This window comes from Malania oleifera, chromosome 6 (assembly GCF_029873635.1).
Source record: "Malania oleifera isolate guangnan ecotype guangnan chromosome 6, ASM2987363v1, whole genome shotgun sequence".
NCBI classification, from domain to species: domain Eukaryota; kingdom Viridiplantae; phylum Streptophyta; class Magnoliopsida; order Santalales; family Ximeniaceae; genus Malania; species Malania oleifera.
Genome location: NC_080422.1, coordinates 10,686,333 through 10,700,989, shown reverse-complemented (window position 1 = coordinate 10,700,989; position 14,657 = coordinate 10,686,333). Strand labels below are relative to the sequence as shown.

The 14,657-nt window shown below is 34.8% G+C and overlaps 1 protein-coding gene across 1 annotated transcript; it reads right to left on the bottom strand.

Annotated features, from left to right (window-relative positions):
- Positions 1-755: 755 nt before the first annotated feature.
- On the bottom strand, positions 756-11,616 carry LOC131157305 (DET1- and DDB1-associated protein 1). Its single transcript, XM_058111359.1, has 4 exons — positions 11,411-11,616; positions 2,955-3,015; positions 1,215-1,273; positions 756-1,087 (listed from the first exon to the last, which is right to left on the bottom strand). Exons 1-4 carry the CDS (start codon positions 11,492-11,494, stop codon positions 995-997), a joined length of 297 nt encoding a protein of 98 aa, XP_057967342.1. The 5' UTR covers positions 11,495-11,616; the 3' UTR covers positions 756-994.
- Positions 11,617-14,657: the final 3,041 nt, after the last annotated feature.

Genomic DNA, 14,657 nt, shown 5'->3' with positions numbered 1-14,657 from the left:
ATTGGTCAAGAAAGGGCCTTGACCCACAACCAACAATGATTAAGTAATCTTAATAAGATCTCTTTTATGTGTAAGCACAAGTCAATTTTAAACCTAACACCAGGCCCATAAGAGGATTACCCAAGCTGTCCAATGCTACTAGTAGCTCTTGGACAAAACCCTGGGGAAGCTCCTCTCTCACACGTCCAAGCAAGGTATCAGGGTGGTTTGGGGTCTGATGAGACTGTTGAAGGTTTGCTCCATGTTTAGTATCTAAATTATAGATACACGGACATGTGGAGAGAGAAGTTTCCTATATAATTTCCCTTGCTCCAGTCCAGGAATTCCTTCAATTGCGTCTAAATGCTGACACAAGGTGTGGTTAGTTTCATCAATTAGTGCTTACCACCAAAACCCTTCTAAGCCAGCAGCCGATACAATATGCATATACCCTCTAAAAGTACAAACACATACCCCTCAAGAATCTCATATTCTGAGTTGCCAAACTACACTAAAGCAAATGCAGTACTAATTTCAGCAGTACTAGAAACGCTTCCTTCACATTAAAATCTCAAACCCACCCAACTGCATGACGACAACAAGAAGAAACATGGAAACAACAAAAACAAAAACAAGAAACAACCCTCCAACCAAGAGAACTGGTGATTTCAAGTCGGCCAACTAGCTGGTAGAATGTGTGATTCTTGGAACTACTTCTGAGATCTAGAAAGACGAAGGACACTGGCATTCCTCCGAACAACAAATGAAACAAAACATTGGCAAGAGAACAAAGGGGAAATCATATCACATTACTTACTTTTATATCAACGCTGGTGATAGGGGTCACCCAGTTGCAACATAACATGGTTTATGCATACAAAACATGTCTATGATACTTTTACAACTACAAGTGAGCAACTCACCTTGCATCTGACAACCAATTCACACTGCTCACACGGATGTAAATATTAGCATTAACATATGATAACACTTGACCTTTTAAGTGACAAGAAGCTTAGCAGGTAGCATCTGAGGCAGAAGAAGCCCTTGGCTGCTTGCATCCATGCTCTGGTGTCAGACTTTCAGACGCGGCTCTCTTTGGTCCCAACTGGTTAGGATAAAGTAGTAAGAACATGTGCAGGAACAACTCTCCCTCTCTCTCTCTCTGCATGCAAATGCGCAAGTAGGTGGGTGCACCAGTGCATGTAATGTAATGCTAACAATTAAACTCAAACCTTCTCAGCACGCTCATAAAAATGTTGCAATAGAATATTTTTGGCCTCAGTGTTTATCACTGCCAAAAGTGTTTCACACAAGTCAAATACAAATTATGGAAAAGAAAGAAGAAAAAAAAAACAAAATAAAAAAAATGAGTAAAAACAATAGGGAAAACTTGTTTCTTATTTATTTCAAGACTAAACATGGTAGATCATAATTCATAGAACAAGCAGATCAAATGAGCAAGGCACCATGCTAAGCATTCAAGAGGGAAGAAAATTTCTTAGTAATGGAAGAAGAGAGTCTAAGACAAATCAAGGCTCCCTGATGCTCACAGGGTTTGAATGATAATAGGAACTTACAGCAAAGGAAAGATCAGCGTCAACTGGTCATCCAATCAATTGGCAATGGGAACTCTATGTGGTGCGATGCAGCATGGTGTGAAGAAGGGTCTGACGTCGGTGGGCTTTGTCATGAGGGCTTCAAACGTCTCTCCAGTTAGGATTTGGGGCAGAAAAACTTTCTGCTCATCACCGATACAAGCTGGGGCCTGGGCTATTAGAGAGAACCTTGCCCAAGCCCTCAACTTTGGATGGAATGATTTTTGTTTGATTTCGGATGACAAAACTTTGTCAATGCTATACAATCTGGTTCATGTTATGATTGGGAAATCTCCACACTTTTTTATGCTATTGTTGCCATGAAAAACAGTTGCTCCAGTTTTCATTTTTCGTTCTGCCCAAGGTAATATAATGGTTTGCACATTATGTGACTCAATACGTTAAAACTTGTTGTACGGAATTCATTAGAGACCCTCTCTTTGGGCTTCTGCTATGCAAAGATACAGTACTGAGTGCTCATCCTATGGGATGAGTTTATGTTGCTACTAAATGAAATCATTTGCAGTTTCTTTCAAGAAAAAAAAATGTCAGAAGCATTTAGCAGTTTCATAAGGCTCTACTTGGGTCATGCACATAGTTATCTAATATGACCAAAAACTTCAAAGTAAATACAAACTAATGGATACCATGACCCCTTAAATCACATTCCAATATGTTGAGTATTAAAACAATTAATTCCATAAGATATGTATCCTCCCCCCCCCCCCCCAAAAAAAAAAAAAAATGCTGCCAGTCAACAATTCGAAGAAATTCTCATTAAAACAAAATCTACATGTGGGCATCTAATATAGACAAAACCATTCACCCTAGTTAGATATACTCAATACAAAAGAAAAGGTAAACCAACACGTCAAAAATAATTTCAAGAATAATGATAAAATAGAGGAATGCTAGGAGCAGTTGTACTATGCACTCTCCCTATGATTGGGCCACTTCGCCATTTTCTTGAATCATAGTATGGGGTAACTACTTCAGACAGTTTTGGATTCTCAATGCTACTCTTTAAGCAACTAGCCTATTTTTGTCATTGAAAAAAACGTTAAATGGGCACCCAAGCATATAAGGATAGTGCATGAGAAGGGTGCATCAAGCAACTGCTACTAGAATTACTCCTATAAAATAATATGCTGATAACTGACAATACAAATACATGACAAATCCAGCAGCAAAAAAAATGTTAGTTTTTCTTTTTTCTGGGATTAAAAACAAAAAGAAATGTGCAGTTAAACAGATGTAAAATGTCAAAAAACCTCATTACACGACATGCATATGTGCACAAGCACACAAACAACGACAATAATAGCAGCAGCAACAGCAATCCAGAAATGAAACAAGTGAATTAGTCCTCTCTATTACCTTGATCAGGTGGCGGCAGGGTCCGGCTGTGAGTAGGATGATAGGTGGCCGGCGTCTTTTTCTGAATGCAGAACAGAAGCAATTTTAGAATAAAAGAAAGCATGCATCCTAGATTCATCACATTCAGGAACAGCATTTTAAAAAAGAAAAAGAAAAAAATGAGAACTGAAATGATGAATTGCATGCCCTTGCAATTGAATACAAACGGCAAGCTAACAAACACTACAAGCAAAAATGCATATAAGGATAAAACTAGTACTAGAATGCATGAGAGTTAGTTTACAACAAAATAATGTGATTTGAATTTAAAAACAGGACCTAGGTTCAGTGGAATAGTTGCCATACTCTGTCAGTGGGAGTGCATGAACACATTGTTTCTTAACTCAAGATATAAAGGAATTGTACTCTTATTCCTCTCTGAAAAGAATATTCCTTAGAAAGCTCAAAATACATAGAAATTAGCAAACTTTGGTAGTAGGAAATTTTCTAATATACCACGCCTAATTCCAAAACGGCTTAGAACAAATTCCTTGTGAATGGGTGAGCAAAACCATGAAACTAGACGAACACTAACCCAGCCAATTAAATCAATCATCAAAATGAATTTTCCCCATGTAAAAAAGAAAACATCCTTTTCAACGTTCACAACCACCCCATGATTTGATGGGGCCCTAAGTGACACATGGAAAGCTTAGATTGGTTCACTTAGGGGGCGTTCGCTTCATGGAATGTGAGTAATAGTAATGTAATATTCCGGTGGTGTGATAATATACCCATGTTTGGTTCACAAAATAAATTTAACATTCCATTCATCTGACTTTACCAATTATATCATATAACTATATTTTAGGAAAATTTTATTACCATTTAAGAGGTGACATTGTAACTTAACTAAATTAGGGTAATGTATACTTGGTAGGTGAAACTTGCAACGGAAAGGGTGTTAAGTGTAGAGCCTCTCAACAGTCGTTAACCCAAAGCACCACCAACCAACACCTCGCCCTCCCCTACACTGACAATGTCGATCAAAAGGCTATAACTCTGCCTCACGTTGCCATGGCTCTTCCGCCCTCCAGGGTCTGTGGCATCAAGGCGAACATCTCCCAACATCAGGAAAACAGCCGATGCAAAGGCCACCAGCGCCTTAGACAACCACTCAAGCACCTTCAGCTCCACCCGTGAAGTGATAAAGAAGTCAACAATGGTGATGATCCAGCTGATCATTGTAGAAACCAACAGTAATTAGTTCAATGTCTCCACCAAAGACCATGAGATCGTGGATGAGTGAAGCCATCACAAATGCCCCACAGATCTCGATGATTCCAATGACGAGGTAACTAGGTGTTGGCTTCTGGTGCTCGCGTAGTTGGGCAGCGATTTTGACGGCGGGGGCTCAGCCAAATCTCCAGCACATCCATCAAAGATCAATTACAATCTCAAAATTTTCAACAATTTTGATAGCAGGGACTTTGGTAGAGTGAGGAAGACCGTGTTCTCTGGAGAACAAAGCTGGAAATTTTTTATTTTTGGGTTAAATGAACAATACATTCCAAAGTTTTGATTATTAGTGAACCAAAGTTTTGCTGGAATGTTAAATTCCATGAACCAAACACCCCCTAAAGGTAAAGATACTTCCTTCACCTGGTAAAAAAAAAAGGGACAGCAGCAAACCACCATCAATGCCTATCATAGTCCTTGGAAAAAAATATATATAACAAAAATGGCAAAAGCAGCAAAACCAAAAAATCAATAATGTGTTCCAATCTTTGGACATAAGACCAAAACAAATTCCCCTAAAACTCCAAAATCAAAAGAGCATCAAACTACTATCTCAAATTAAGTACACAGATTGATACTGATTTTTGTAGTTTCTGTCATTTGTCTCCAATCAAATACATCATATACATCATATTGATGCCATGAAAGCACATCCCCAGAGAATCATAACTTTTATCTCCCTTCCAAAGCCCCTAACAAAAGAAATCAATAGCAAATTCTCCAAATTTCCTCGGCAAAGTCGCTGCTCTCCAAAAAATTAAAAATCTTATTCCAAATGCTCCATGAAACAATGCAAAAATAAAATAAAACAAAATAATAATAATTAAAAACAAAAATCAAGAGACAACAGCTTATTAGGTCTCTGAATCTAAACATGTTATGAGTATTAATTTAGTCAATCTTAGAGGGGATATAGCCTCCCAGAAGTGATAAGAGAGAAATTATTCAAATTAGGAGCCAAGAAAACACCAGAAATATTAAAGGATCAAATCCTACCATTCCTATCCAAACTTGAAGAGAAATGACAAGAATCAACGATGTCAAACAAAGAATATCAATTTTCTATCAATATTTCTATAGGATTCCTTAAAAAAACAACATGAAAGTTCCAAGGTATTAGTGAAGGATCAAAATTGAAAAAAACCAAAAATAAGGTTAGAAAGGCAATAAAGATGAGGAATTGCTCAAATAGAAGAAGAAGGAGAAGGAGAAATTCCACAAATCCTTCCAAACACACTTCAAGAACTATCCTCTAACTTGCATCAAATTAAGGGGAAAAAACTATGATATCTTGAGCAAGAAATATGGATCTCAGACTTAGCAGCCCAACCATTCAGCGGGAGCTTGAAAATAGTACACACTATGAATCAACTTATGCAAAGCCAAAGAGAATCAAGCCCCAATTGGAAATGACCTAATCACTTTCTCACTAATACCATATTCTTCGATAATAGAGAAAATCTCCATCAATTTTTCCAACCTAACCACAATCTTAACAGGAATTCTAAACAAGGACATGTAATAAAAGTAAATACTAGAGTAAAACATTTAAATATGAGTAAAGATCCTCTAAAGAAGGAAGAAATAGAAGTCCATTCTAATTAATAGAGCTTGATATACATTGTTGGCCCACAACCTAATAGTTTAAACTTTTAGATAAAGTGGTAATTTAACATGATATCAGAGATGTTACTAAGAGGTCCTGGGTTCTAGTCTCCTTGCCTGCGTTTATTGCGTGGTGTTTAATAAATCATATAAACCTTGTCATGGGTTTTATTTATTGTAAGTTTACCAATGTTCGAGCTAGTGTTAAAGCTTGATACACATGGCTGCCACAGCCTTATAGCTTTAGCTTTTAGGTAAAGTGGTAATCTAACACTAATCATCAAAGACATAAAAGAAAATATCTATCATAGTTTCTTTTATATAAATTGTATGTTAAGACAAAATTTTAAAACAAACATCAGAGTGAAGAAGAAATATGCCAGGACTCATTATTCTGCTGTTCAGAATAAGGGCCCAAATGGATTATTGATAAAAAAAAAATTAAATAATGGGTGTTATTTATTGTCTATTTATCTCTGTGCATGCGGGGGAGTGTTAAAGTTTGATATACATGGTTGGCCCACAACCTAATAGCTTAAGCTTTTAGGTAAAGTGGTAATCTAACACTAATCATCAAAGACATAAACGGGAATATCAATCATAGTTTCTTTTATTTATATTGGGTTTTAAGGAAAATTTTGTGAAGAAAACATATGCTAGGACTCCATTTTATGCTGTTCAGAGTAAGGGCCTAAATGGATCATTGATTAAAAAAAAAAAAAAACATGTTGATTTTTAGGCAATAATTAAATAACAACAAAGATTTTCAGTTTCAAAGCAGCAGCTAAATAAGAAAAGGACAGTCCTTATGGTAACTGGTAAACAATCCAGCAACCTAAGGTAGTGAGACTGATGCCAAACTAATTGCGACAAAAGCAATTTCATATGCCAGTTCGTTTGACATGACACATTTTCTTCTATCATGGACACTGAAGAGCTATTGCGAGAGGGGGAGAAGAAAAGGAGGAAAAAATGCTGCTATATAATAGGCAGCTAAACTCTACCACTTGAAGTTTGGCAATGCATTCTCTTCTTAGGGCATGCGGATTTTCTTTTGCTGCCTTTTACATTTTGTGTTTTTGTTTTTTGGGTTCCCTCTGGGGGTTCTCAGGTTTTGCTAAGGATATCTCTTCTCTCCTGATTGTACATTCTTTTTCTCCATCAGATGAATTTTTCTATTAAAAAAATGTTGAAGGAGTTTCTCAACTTAGAGCCTTTCTTCCGTCCGAACCATGTATTAGAACAAAATAATGTAGCACTAATTAGAGTCCCATTATGAATCCTCAACCATTATTCTCAAAAATCACAAAATTGTTTGCTAAAAGCCTTCACATATTGAAGTCAAAAACTGTCATTATAAATTCCAACTTACTGGAAAAACCTTATAGCATCTTTAAGTGGTCTAATGCATATAATAATTTCAGTAATTAGTTCAATACATCCATAATATCTATCCATAAAACCTACAAAGAGCACACAATTACGTCAAAACAATTCCAAGCACTGCTGTGGGAGGGAGGGAGAGAAAATGATAAAATATAAACTACTAACAATTGTAGCAAGAAGTAAGACTTTCACCATCAGCATTAGTCTGATTATACCCGCAACACAAATGAAACTACTCAAACTCAAAAGATGATGTTAATATTAAGTTTAGCTGCAAGTAAGATCCTCACTAGTCAGCAGCATTAATGACTGCTAACTAACGAAAAAAACAACATTTCTCACAAATAGAAAATAAAAGCAGATGTTAATACAGCACAATTATAATTCTAATATATCCAATATTAACACCCTAAATGTGTACAAGCATGTACCAAAAAGACCCAGACCTCGAGTCTTTTGAAACATAAAAAATAATCGCTTTACTCAAGTGGATAAAACCAGATGGAGTTATTACAAAAATAACAATAGGATTTATATAAATATGATTTAAATTACAAAATCAAAACTGCCATAAAAGCAAAAAGGGCAAAAAATCTGTGCCATTTGGGGTAAGCAACTAACTACTCGCAGAAGGATTGTGAAGATCAGAGGATCAGCTGGCTGAAATTATGAGTCGAATGAAGACCAGTTATCCAGCATAGATCCATAGAAAAATCGAAAAAAATCGATTTATGAGAGAAAAAGATTTGCAATGTGATGGTTATAGACAGAGTCTTGCAAAGTTAATTATATACATTTTCCCTTCACTTTTTTTTTCCCCTTTTTTATCTTTCCATTTAGGGATGGACAAGAGCATGGTGAAGATGAGGAGCCAGATAAAGAAAGGAAACGGAGGTTAAAAAAAAAAAATTTAATTTTTTTCCAGTTAGCAAGTTTTTTTTTCGTAACCTGTTCACTTGGCAAGTAACTATTGTGCCACCTTTCAGTATGCAGGTCAGATTGGGAAAGCTTTGGTTCATGGGGCTCAGTGCAAAGCTCTTCAGGGTAGATTTCAGATTGCCATTCAACGAGATGGTACTAATATTGAGGAATTCTAAATTGGTTATTTGTTGTTTGAAGGATAAGAGAATAGGACACATTGGAGATTGTGGAGGTTGATGAAGGATGCTAGAAACATGCGAGGAATTTTCTTATATTAGGATTACTCATGTTTATATGGAAGCGAATAGAATGACAGATGCTATAGCTAATTAAGGTCATACATAATATGGGCCTCCCCCCTATTAGGAAAAAGTGTCAATCATATAAACTTCATGGCTCTTCCTCATCATGTTCAGTTTTTCATTGATGGATTTTGTTTGAACAAAAAAAAAATTGCTAAAAGATTATAAAATATGAAGATAAAATTCTTTATATCTCCACTTTACTTGCATCAGACATATCTGCATGTGAGAGATCTAATAATCATGTTATGTCACACAACATTCGTAAATTATTGAGTCCCTCGTAAAAGATGCATGTTATGCACTTTGTCCCTCTTTGAAATCAGTCATATCAAGGGAATAAAAACAATTTAGATTAAAAAATATAATAAATATTTCTTTGAAAAAGATTTAGCCTTAAACATTGCAGCTAGGTTCAGGTCCAAAAATAATTTTATCAAAATTGCTTTTCTTAGAAACAAATAAAAATACATTAAACATCATTATTTTTATATCATTTTCATTTTTTTAGCAGAAGAAACAAAGCAAACTCAATAACAAGAACAAAACCTGCTACAAACAAATAATTCTATGAGGAGCCACACCTAGAGGACCTTCTTCAGCCATCCTCATCATTTCAGTTGGAAAGTTTTTAACCCAGATAAAGAAATCTTAATTGCATATCTAAATTTGCTGCACAATCAGCTGCCTAGTTCACAGCTTCTGAAGGACAGTAGCTCAAGCCTTATTTAATGCACCACACCAGCAATTGACCAAGGAGAAGAAAGAGAGGCTCTAACAATTCGAACAATAATTGTAGGCTACTAGGCTCTGCCTCAATCAGATTTCCAATTCCTAAAAGGTTGGCTTGCTCAACACCATCACTAATACCTATGCACAATGCTGCCCAAATAAGAGTTGTGCCTATCTTCCTAATAGGCATTCTTATACCGCCACCTGATCCCAAATAGTGGCAGCAGCAGAAGCATGGCCTTATTCCTCTTTTAGAACCATCAACATTTAGCTTAAAGAAAGGGTGTTCACCGCATGTTTACAGTTAACGTTGTTAACAACGTCCTTTCACAGATATTACAAGAAATTGGTTAACAATTTCCTCTAAAATCATGTTTGTCATTTTTAAAATTTCTATTTTAGAAGTTATAAAGTTCCATTTTCCCTTTGATTCCTTCATTACGACCTGTTTTACTCTAGGAATAAATTTTCAAGAGATTTTTTTTCCCTAAAAAAAGTAAATTCTACATGAAAATAATTGCTTTTGAAGGCCTATAGAGGAGGAAATCCTTGTACAAATCTGGAGAGGGTATTTTTTAAGAATAATTAAGATGTTAATTCATTTGCTACAATTTGTAGATTTAGGTGCAAAGGGCAATAGTTTGGTAATAAACCGAAAGAAAATTAGATAATATACTGCTCAAGATAGTCTTTCTTAGGTTTTGTATCCAATTATGGTTAAATCACTTTTGAAGTGTGTATATTCACTTGAATGGTTAGCAAAAAAAAAACCACACAAGTTTCATGTGTTATGTCTTTCCTTTTCTTTTTTTTTCTTCTGATTTAAATTATATAAAGTATAAACTTTAAATCAAACACCAATTAAAATTCACATGAATGCTTAGCATTTGGGAAGAGGGAAGCATTTAGGATACCGAGATTTACTTTCAACAACTCTCTTTGTAGTGCATTTTGATTGTTGTATTTGGCAAACAAGTGGACCACGACCCATTTTCTTTGATTTGGCTTTTATTTTGATGCAAACTTACTTCTTCTCTTGTTCCAATATTCTTATAATATTCATGGTTTGAGCTCATAATTCAGAAGAATCCATTTAATAGTAATTGTGATCCCCGGTCATTATACACCTTTCTTCTCCCTCAGCATTCCTAACCGCATTCATAGAACAGCCTTCCAACCCTCCATGTGTTCATTAAGAGAGCTCCCATATATTAATTTCACCCTTCTTCAAGTTTTGGTATCAAAATTAGCATAATTTTCAAATATTTTTAATTAATTTCCTTTTTCAGTTTTGGGGGTGGAGGGTGGGGGCGAGGGACCAACAATGTAGCACTAATCAAAAAGTCAAGCCCCCATTTTTAGTCCTAAACCATTCTTCTAAAAAAATCCCAAAATTCTTTGCAAATAAACCTTCCACCTTGATGACAATATTTTTCATAAATGTTTATAGCATATGTAATAATAAAAAGTTTTTCTACACAGCCATAACGCAGTGCATATAATGCAATCTATGCAATCTACCCTCAAGAGGCCTCCCTCATCTAGGAGTAAGTTAAAGCAATCCCAAGGGGAGGGAAAATGGGGGAAAAAAAAAAATGCTAAAAAATAGGAATTGAATTAATGAATGTAACAGCAAGTAAGATTTTCCCCTGTCACCATTAGTCTACTAACACCCACAACATAAGCAAAAATCAGAATTTTATGATTGAGACTAATCGTAAAATAATTCCAAATAGCACAATGCTACTATTAAGTTTAGCAGCAAGTGAAGTCTTACACTGTCAGCAATAGAAACCCCGTTAAGTCACAAAAACAAACAAAATTCTCACAAATCGGTAGCTGAAACTATTAGTGGCAAAATCCTCCCCGCCCCCAAAAAAATAAAACACAAACATACGCTATTCATGCAATATGATCCTTCAATTCTAATATATCTAAAAAATAAAATAGAACACAAATGGAATACGACTGTATCATTAAGACCCTGATCTCGGATGTAGTGAAGCATCGATATAAACATTAAATCATCAAATCCAAATGCATAAAACCAAATGGAGCTACTTGTTTTCACAGATATACACAAAATTGACAACAGGATGATAAAAAAAAATTCGCCTGATAATACAAAATCAAAACTCGGGGTATCAAAAAAATGAAGAAGAAGAAGAAGAACAGCAGCAGCAGCAGCAGCAGAAAAATTGGGGCGATTGGCGTAAGCAACCGACTACTCACAGAAGGATTGGAAGGATCGGACGGTCGAAGCTGGCTGAAATTGTGAGGGTCGAACGACGGCCAGTCTCCCAGCATAGACCCCATAGCAGAATCGACAGCGACTGAGATGTGAGAGGAAAGATTTGCAGTGCCGCAATTCTCGATGCACCCAGCTATATATACAGACAACACACAAGTGGGCAGTTTGTAACCTTCAATATATATATATATATATATACACACACAGATATATATATATATATATATATATATATATATATATATATCATTTTTTATTAAAACATTCCTTAAAAGTTAAAACTAAAACAATTTTATTAATTTATAAAAACTAATAAAATTATAATATTATTAAAATTATTCATAATTTCTACTATCTCAACTTCAGTATTATTTTTAAAAAGGGCTAAATTTGAAGTTGGAAAACTTATATTGTGCATGCTCAAAATTTAATACTATTTTTTCGATCATTTTTGTGTTGCTTTCAAAATTTTGCTTATTCAGAAGAAGAATAAGCATTTTTTTAATTTTCATTGTTCTTAAGTGGATCTAGAAGTTAACAACCATTATCCTTTAGAAAGTATTTCTTTCAAATTATACAAAAATATTGTGAGTACAGATTTAGAAACCTATCATAGTTTATTATGACACCTATTGAGATTTTCTATAAATGTAATATGCTTGAAAATATTCAACTTCATCTCTCTGAATTGATCTTACTTGTCATGCAATTATAACTTTATAGGACAAATTTTTTTCTTATCGTTCATTTCTTTAGACAAAATTACCCTTCCATATTTATGTGTGTTAGGAAATCTAATAAAATAAAATAATAAAACTTAGATACAAATAAAATACAAATATAACCACGATTCACAAATAAGTTAAGGCACAGATATCTCGCTCTTTTAAAAAAGATTCAAGTCCTCTGCAATTTTTTTGTTTAACCCACGAACCAGTGTAGTAGAACTTTTAAAAACTTGTTTTCCCCAGTATACAACAGCCCAATTTGAATCATATAACTCTCTCCAATTCTGCACAAACAGAAGAGTCCAAAGTTCTACAAAAAAAAACATCTTTCTTTACTTGTCAAACTCTCTAAATTCAAAAGAAGGATGATATAATGAGAATTAAGATAAGAGATTGATATACTGTTCTAATGCCTCAATGGTCTATTTCTAAGCACAAAATGGTCATTCATTCTCCATGAACTTAATAAATAAGATGTGTATATATTAAATAGATACAAACTTAGATTCAAGGTATATTCATATAATTAATCTTGTGCATTTATGAAGTATATTCATGACTGACCTAATTAAATGTTAATACATAAACCAACCAAGATACATGTTTTTTTCCAAGATAATGAATAAAATAATAATATTAAAATACACTAATAATTCCCCCCTCATTTTAATATTATCTATGTACCATGCATGTAGAGAGTTTAACAACCAAAGATGAATAAGTATGCATAATGAAGGTGTGTTCTGCATTGAACATTCGCTTAGTGAACAATAATTTTCACTCCAGTTTCATAAGCATATTTGAAAATAAGCCCAATTCTCATAGAGAGTGGCCCCACTTTCACGCTCACATAGGTGAAATATGTCAAGGGTGCTCCTGTAACTCTAACACCCCACTCATAAGATATACAAATTGTCATTAAGAGTTTTTTTTAAAAAAAACTCAACATCTTCCGTTACATGATAAATGCACTTACACCATAGGAATGAAATTAAAAATAATAGTGCATTTCTTACGACCACCATATGATTTGTTCTTCTCATTGAATCCAATTACAGGATCTCTGGTCTTTGGGTTGGGTATCCTCACACGTGATTCATGATTTTACGGGCTTTAATCACATCCACCTCGATGTATTTCAGACTCTTTCTCTTGCTAATGCCTTAGTTAATGGATCCGCAAGATTTTCATAAGATTTTATATAACTCACATTAATGATGTCACTACTCAAATATAATCTCACAATACTGTTTTTTCTTTTTTTGGGTCTAGATTTACGTTATAATAACGGTTGTTCACTCTACCAATTGTAGCAGTATTATTACAATTAATTAGGATATGTGGTATTGGTTTTTCCCAATCTGGGATTTCATACAACATATCTTTTAACCAAGCTTCTTCACTAGCTAATGCTAAAGCAATAAGCTCATCTTCCATAGTTGAGTTAGCAATTATTGTGTTTTTTTATATTTTCAGCAAATAGCACCACCATCTAAAGTAAAAATATAACTAGTGTGTTGGTTTTTTGAGTCCGATCCCTGGTTTTAATAATGATAAACCGTAAGTTACTTATGTGTGTATTTAGTGATTGAACAGGTTATAATTCAACACACACATAGGGGGACTGCGAATGGAAGCCAGCAGGAACTTAATGCTCAAATTAATTGGCACATTCCATGGAAAAAGGAAGAGCAAAAGAAGAAGAAGACATTTAATTTTTATTATAAATGCATTTAGTATTTAAGTTTTGGTATGTAATAATGCATGACATGCATGATGTGGATGATAAACTCAGACAACCATAGATTGACCATAGGGATCTAATCAATGGCCATAAATAGACCCTAAAGACTAGCATTACTCTTTTCTTAAATAACTAATTGGTTAGGGTCAAAGATTAGGGCTAAGATGAAGTTTACAAAAACTTCGGTCGACCTTCGATCGATCGACGTCAAATTTTTAAAAGCCTCGGTCAACCAAACCCTTAAATTAAAATGTCATTAGCTTGTTCACCAGGGTTTAAAAAACACAGGGGCTAAACAGAACATAAATTCTTATCTTTAAGTAGTCCCGATCGACCGAACCATTCAAGTAATAACTAGCTTGGTCGACTAAACACCTTGATGGCTGAAAAGTCAAAAGTTGACTAAGCCTCAGTCGATCGAATCCCTAGTAGTGTATAGGCCTTGGTCGATCGAATCGGTCAAAAGTCAACAAGTTGACTTCTCACGGTCGACCATTCTAAAATGAACGTATTGTCCTTGGTCGACCAAACCGAAATGTGTCTAATCCCCCAACTGTTCGCCCAACCGTAGTTAAAATTGGCCATGGTCGACCGAACTTACAAAAGGTTCAAAATCGCCTTTAGACGATCGACCATATCTTCAGCTCAAAATTGCCACGGTCAACCGAACTTATTAAAGTTCGATCGAACCTTGAATATGGTCGACCAAACCTCTTAGGTTGGCGAAATTTTTACTACAATAAAACAGGGTTATTT

Bases quoted from the DNA above. Each gene is read 5' to 3' on its own strand.
- LOC131157305 (XM_058111359.1), bottom strand. From the start codon at position 11,494: ATGGGGTCTATGCTGGGAGACTGGCCGTCGTTCGACCCTCACAATTTC. The intron at 3,016-11,410 runs GTGAGTAGTCGG...TTCTGCATTCAG, and splicing joins CCGATCCTTCCAATCCTTCT to AAAAAGACGCCGGCCACCTA. The intron at 1,088-1,214 runs GTTTGAGTTTAA...TATCCTAACCAG, and splicing joins TTTATGAGCGTGCTGAGAAG to TTGGGACCAAAGAGAGCCGC.